Source organism: Phaethon lepturus, unplaced genomic scaffold (genome assembly GCF_000687285.1).
Source record: "Phaethon lepturus isolate BGI_N335 unplaced genomic scaffold, ASM68728v1 scaffold16444, whole genome shotgun sequence".
Lineage (NCBI taxonomy): Eukaryota > Metazoa > Chordata > Aves > Phaethontiformes > Phaethontidae > Phaethon > Phaethon lepturus.
Window position 1 is genome coordinate 711 of NW_010535623.1, and position 4,556 is coordinate 5,266.

General features: G+C 39.7%; 1 protein-coding gene across 1 annotated transcript; it reads left to right on the top strand.

Moving 5' to 3' along the window:
- Positions 1-382: 382 nt before the first annotated feature.
- LOC104619872 (myosin-3-like) lies at positions 383-4,278 on the top strand (the record flags this gene model as incomplete). Its single annotated transcript, XM_010285906.1, has 7 exons — positions 383-501; positions 592-741; positions 1,367-1,537; positions 1,782-2,088; positions 2,450-2,523; positions 3,978-4,065; positions 4,161-4,278. Coding segments are annotated over 7 exons (1,027 nt in total), but the record flags the coding sequence as incomplete, so codon positions are not given.
- Between the last annotated feature and the right edge of the window lie 278 nt (positions 4,279-4,556).

The following is a 4,556-nucleotide window of genomic DNA, read 5'->3' on the forward strand; positions in this document are numbered from 1 at the left end:
TTAGTCTTTAAAGTCGCTGAAACAAATTTCACTGTACTTGCTTCTGAGATAGTCTGTGATTGTCTTCAACATGATCATCATTCCAGGCTTATCTTTCCTTCTTCTTTTTTCAGCATTTATTATTGAGAAGTCTGACTGCCAAAATGTCTCTAAACTGAGTTTTGATTCAAAATTCAAAATAACCTAAAAATAGGTAATAAAAAAATAGCCAACATAAATGCTCCATAATTCCTGGGGAATGTTGCTTACGATGAAGTACAAATACATTACTTTTTTATCTTAACTAGTCTTTATGTCTTTACTAGAAATGCCTTTTAATACTTGTTTTAAAGGAACGCTTATATCTGCTGGTACCTGAACAACTGATTTTTTTGGTCTTCAGTTGCTGACAAGGCTGCCTACCTGATGGGTCTGAACTCAGCTGACCTGCTCAAGGCCCTCTGCTACCCTCGAGTCAAGGTTGGAAATGAATATGTGACCAAGGGTCAAACAGTGCAACAGGTAACAAAAATCCCTGTTTTATTGACACGTCCTCTGGACATCCTCTTTTGCTCTGCATGATAACTACAAGCCTTCTGTTTTTTATTTTAGGTATACAATTCAGTAGGTGCCTTGGCAAAGGCTGTGTTTGAGAAGATGTTCTTGTGGATGGTTATTCGCATCAACCAACAGCTGGATACCAAGCAACCGAGACAGTACTTCATTGGTGTCCTGGACATTGCTGGCTTTGAGATCTTTGATGTAAGAACAGTGTTTTATTACCACACTTTTAGAAGTAAATCTATAGTGTGCCAAAGTGTTTAAGAAGGAATGATGTCTTTTTTTTTTCAGAAATGATTTGATTCTTTCAGACTGCATCTAAGACATCATGATTCTCACAGGTTTTTAACTGTGAATAGATTTTTGTGTTGCACATATACCAATGGAAATACATAAATGTAGTTATTTGACTGATACCCAACAGTAGACTAAGGATGGCATTGGGTACCTAATGCAGATACACCAGTTCCATAGACACAATTTGTGCTTAGAAGGCTTGGGACATGCTTTGAAATCAACATTTGGAAATGTTGCATAAACTGTTGCACTGTGGACTCTCCTGTAACTGAATTAGATGAGTTGAGTAGAAAACAAAATTGACAAGTCTGAAATATTAAACTGGCTTAAGCTTCTAGGGGTCATAAACCTATGGAATACAGTTCAGCTTGACGAAAGAGACAGACTGACACAACTTCCAAAGTCCTAGCTGAGCAAAGACAGAACACTCACAGATCCTCCTGTACCTTGGTACAAAAAGCCAGCACAGTTCTTTATCCCTAGCTTTCTAAATTTATACTAATAGTAATCTATATTTGTAACCATGCAGTTCAACAGCCTGGAGCAGCTGTGCATCAACTTCACCAATGAGAAACTGCAACAGTTCTTCAACCACCACATGTTCGTGCTGGAGCAGGAGGAGTACAAGAAGGAAGGAATTGAATGGGAGTTCATTGACTTTGGGATGGACCTGGCTGCCTGCATTGAGCTTATTGAGAAGGTATTTGTGTACTTCATAATGTCAAAATATTTTCAGAAATGCATTAATTTTTATATATTTATAAATGTAGCTTGAAAGGGTAAATGAGATATTGTAAATACATAACTTTAGATTATTTTACAATTGCTCTGCTGAGCAGAACAATCCCCAAGAGTGTTAATATTGTCCCACTCAGGAAGCTATTTCATTATCTGTAATTCTTTCTGCCTTTTCACCTTTTCCTACCTCCTTCTGCTTCTTCCAGCCCATGGGCATCTTCTCCATCCTGGAAGAGGAGTGCATGTTCCCCAAGGCAACTGACACCTCTTTCAAGAACAAGCTCTATGACCAGCATCTGGGCAAGTCCAACAACTTCCAGAAACCCAAGCCTGGCAAAGGCAAGGCTGAGGCCCACTTCTCCCTAGTGCACTATGCTGGCACGGTGGACTACAATATCTCTGGCTGGCTTGACAAGAACAAAGACCCCCTGAATGAAACCGTTGTGGGGCTGTACCAGAAATCATCCCTGAAGACACTGGCCTTACTCTTTGCCTCTGTTGGAGGAGAGGCAGGTAGGTTCTGTGAAATTAATATTTTCATTTGTATCTAATTATTCTACTAGATCCATAAATATCAATTAGAGTGTTCTAAAGAAACAGTCTGTTGTGCAGAGTCTCCCATGGCTTGAATTTATTAATAAAGGAAAAGATCAAATGTATTTTAGGCCTTCTACTCTGCCATGATAATCCCTTGGATTATCACACACCTTTGTTCCTTGTGTTCCTTCAGATTGAGTGTTGACTCTGTTTCCCACTGCATCCTAGGTTCCTTTCTTAGCATGACAGACACATATGAACATGCTTCTTGCAGTCTCATAGAGAAAAATTTTACAAATAAAAGTTGTAAAACAATCTTTTTTTTGGTGTTCTGCAGAGAGTGGTGGTGGTGGCAAGAAGGGAGGCAAGAAGAAGGGTTCTTCTTTCCAGACTGTATCAGCCCTTTTCAGGGTAAGTACAGAAGTCATTCTCTCTATTTTTTCCTCTTTTTTTTTCAGTTGAAGATTGTTAAACCTCACACTGTTGCCAACAAGGCCATTTTAATGCACCTATTAGCATTTTACTGCATCAAGAACATCTCTTCAGTTATTCATAAAAGAGCTCACTGCAAGTCAGCTGAGGCCATCTGAGGAAGATACATCTTGATCTAGCCTTTCTTCCAAGGTTTGGAAAAATACTTAGGTCAGGCTACAGTTTCATTTACTCATGAGTACACCAGTTGGTAGGATCAAGCTTCTCCCTCTCTCCCTCTGCCTTGGGAGGACCATGGTGGATCTGGCAACCTGCCTCAGGGAATCTCAAGTCTGGATTGGCACATACAAATGCATGTGCATTTGCACATGATCATACATAACACATAATACCTAACACATAATTGTTTGCACATGATTGTACATACGAAGACAAGGCAATAGAGAAATGCCAAAGCCAGTTACCTTTCCACTAATGGACAGAGTTTAAGGCAGATGAAAACACTCTTGTTTCAGCACCTGTGGCAGCTAGCTGCTGTCTGGCATCCTGAACAGTTTTTCACACTGTGAAAGAGGTATGAGCAGCTTTGCCTCTGCTCCAAACCAGGGCTAAACTGAGAAGTGTTAGGACCTAGCTAGTAAAAGTGATTGATAAAATCAGAGATAGTTCATGGTTTGCTTTTAAAACCACTTTTAGATAGAGGTGCCAATGGACCTGCCTTTTCTCTATGACTTGTGACCCTATTCTCACCAAACAGGGAGTCTTTCTCTGCTCAACATTTGTCAAATATATCTTCACAAGTAGCACCTAATGCAATTAGGTGTAGAGTGCTAGAGTAGCACTTGTAGGAATTTTATACAGCGTAGTTTAAGTGAAAAAGGTATCGGACTGAAACAGCTGGAGATCAGTGTCCTCTTTTCATCTATGACTGATAACCTAGACAGTAAAGTTTTCCTTAATTTGCTGTCACATTAAGACTTCATTATGACTGTATCTCTAAACAAGGGATGAAAATCCAGCTTCCTTTTCCCAGCCTCTTCTGCAAATTTGGTCTTTGCCCCTCTTCCCTTTTGTCCTATTTTTGGTTTTCTCTCTGTTCCCATCAATAGTCAGTGTCTTCCATAGAGTGAGAATGTGGTGATTACAAAGAGATATCTTTCACTCAGAATTACATCCTTTGTCACAAACTTCTGGTCACCATTCTCCACAGGTGCTATGTCTGAGTGGATGTATCCCTCAGTCTCATGAAAACACATTACACAGTTTTGTGACTTTCTCACATGCTCAAAACTGAAAGGCAGAAGTAAAAAATTAAGATGGCTATAGGTGGGAATAATAAATCCATTATTGCTTTCCAACAATTTTCTCACATCTGACAGTATAACCATAGAGGTACCATTTGTTAATGAAAAACTTTGCTCGTGAACCCACAGGAAAACCTAAACAAGCTGATGACCAATCTACGGAGTACTCACCCCCATTTTGTGCGCTGTATCATCCCCAATGAAACAAAAACACCTGGTAAGAACCTCAAGTAGTGAGAAATTATAGTGTGATGCAGCCATTAGTCTCTATGCTTTATCATGAAATATCAAGTAACTGCCGCCTTCGTTTAGGTGCCATGGAGCATGAACTGGTGCTACATCAGCTGCGCTGTAACGGCGTGCTGGAAGGGATCAGAATTTGCAGGAAAGGTTTCCCCAGCAGAATCCTGTATGCAGATTTCAAACAGAGGTCAGTCTCCTTTCTGCTCTCCGTGCTGTCTTTATTGCATAAGTTGTACATCTTAACTATTTTAAAATTTGTGGTTAATTTTTAATGCCAATTCTATCTGATTGCAACTGGCAGAAGGATAAAATGCTGGAATGCATAACCAAAGGCAACATGTATGGGGAAAAAAATGAGAAATTGTTGAGAAATTAAGAGATATGTCAGGTGTCCTCGAACAGCTGAACTTTGCCAGTGTCTCTGAATATGGAAACACAATAGAGCTACACAAGCCAGAGATTACA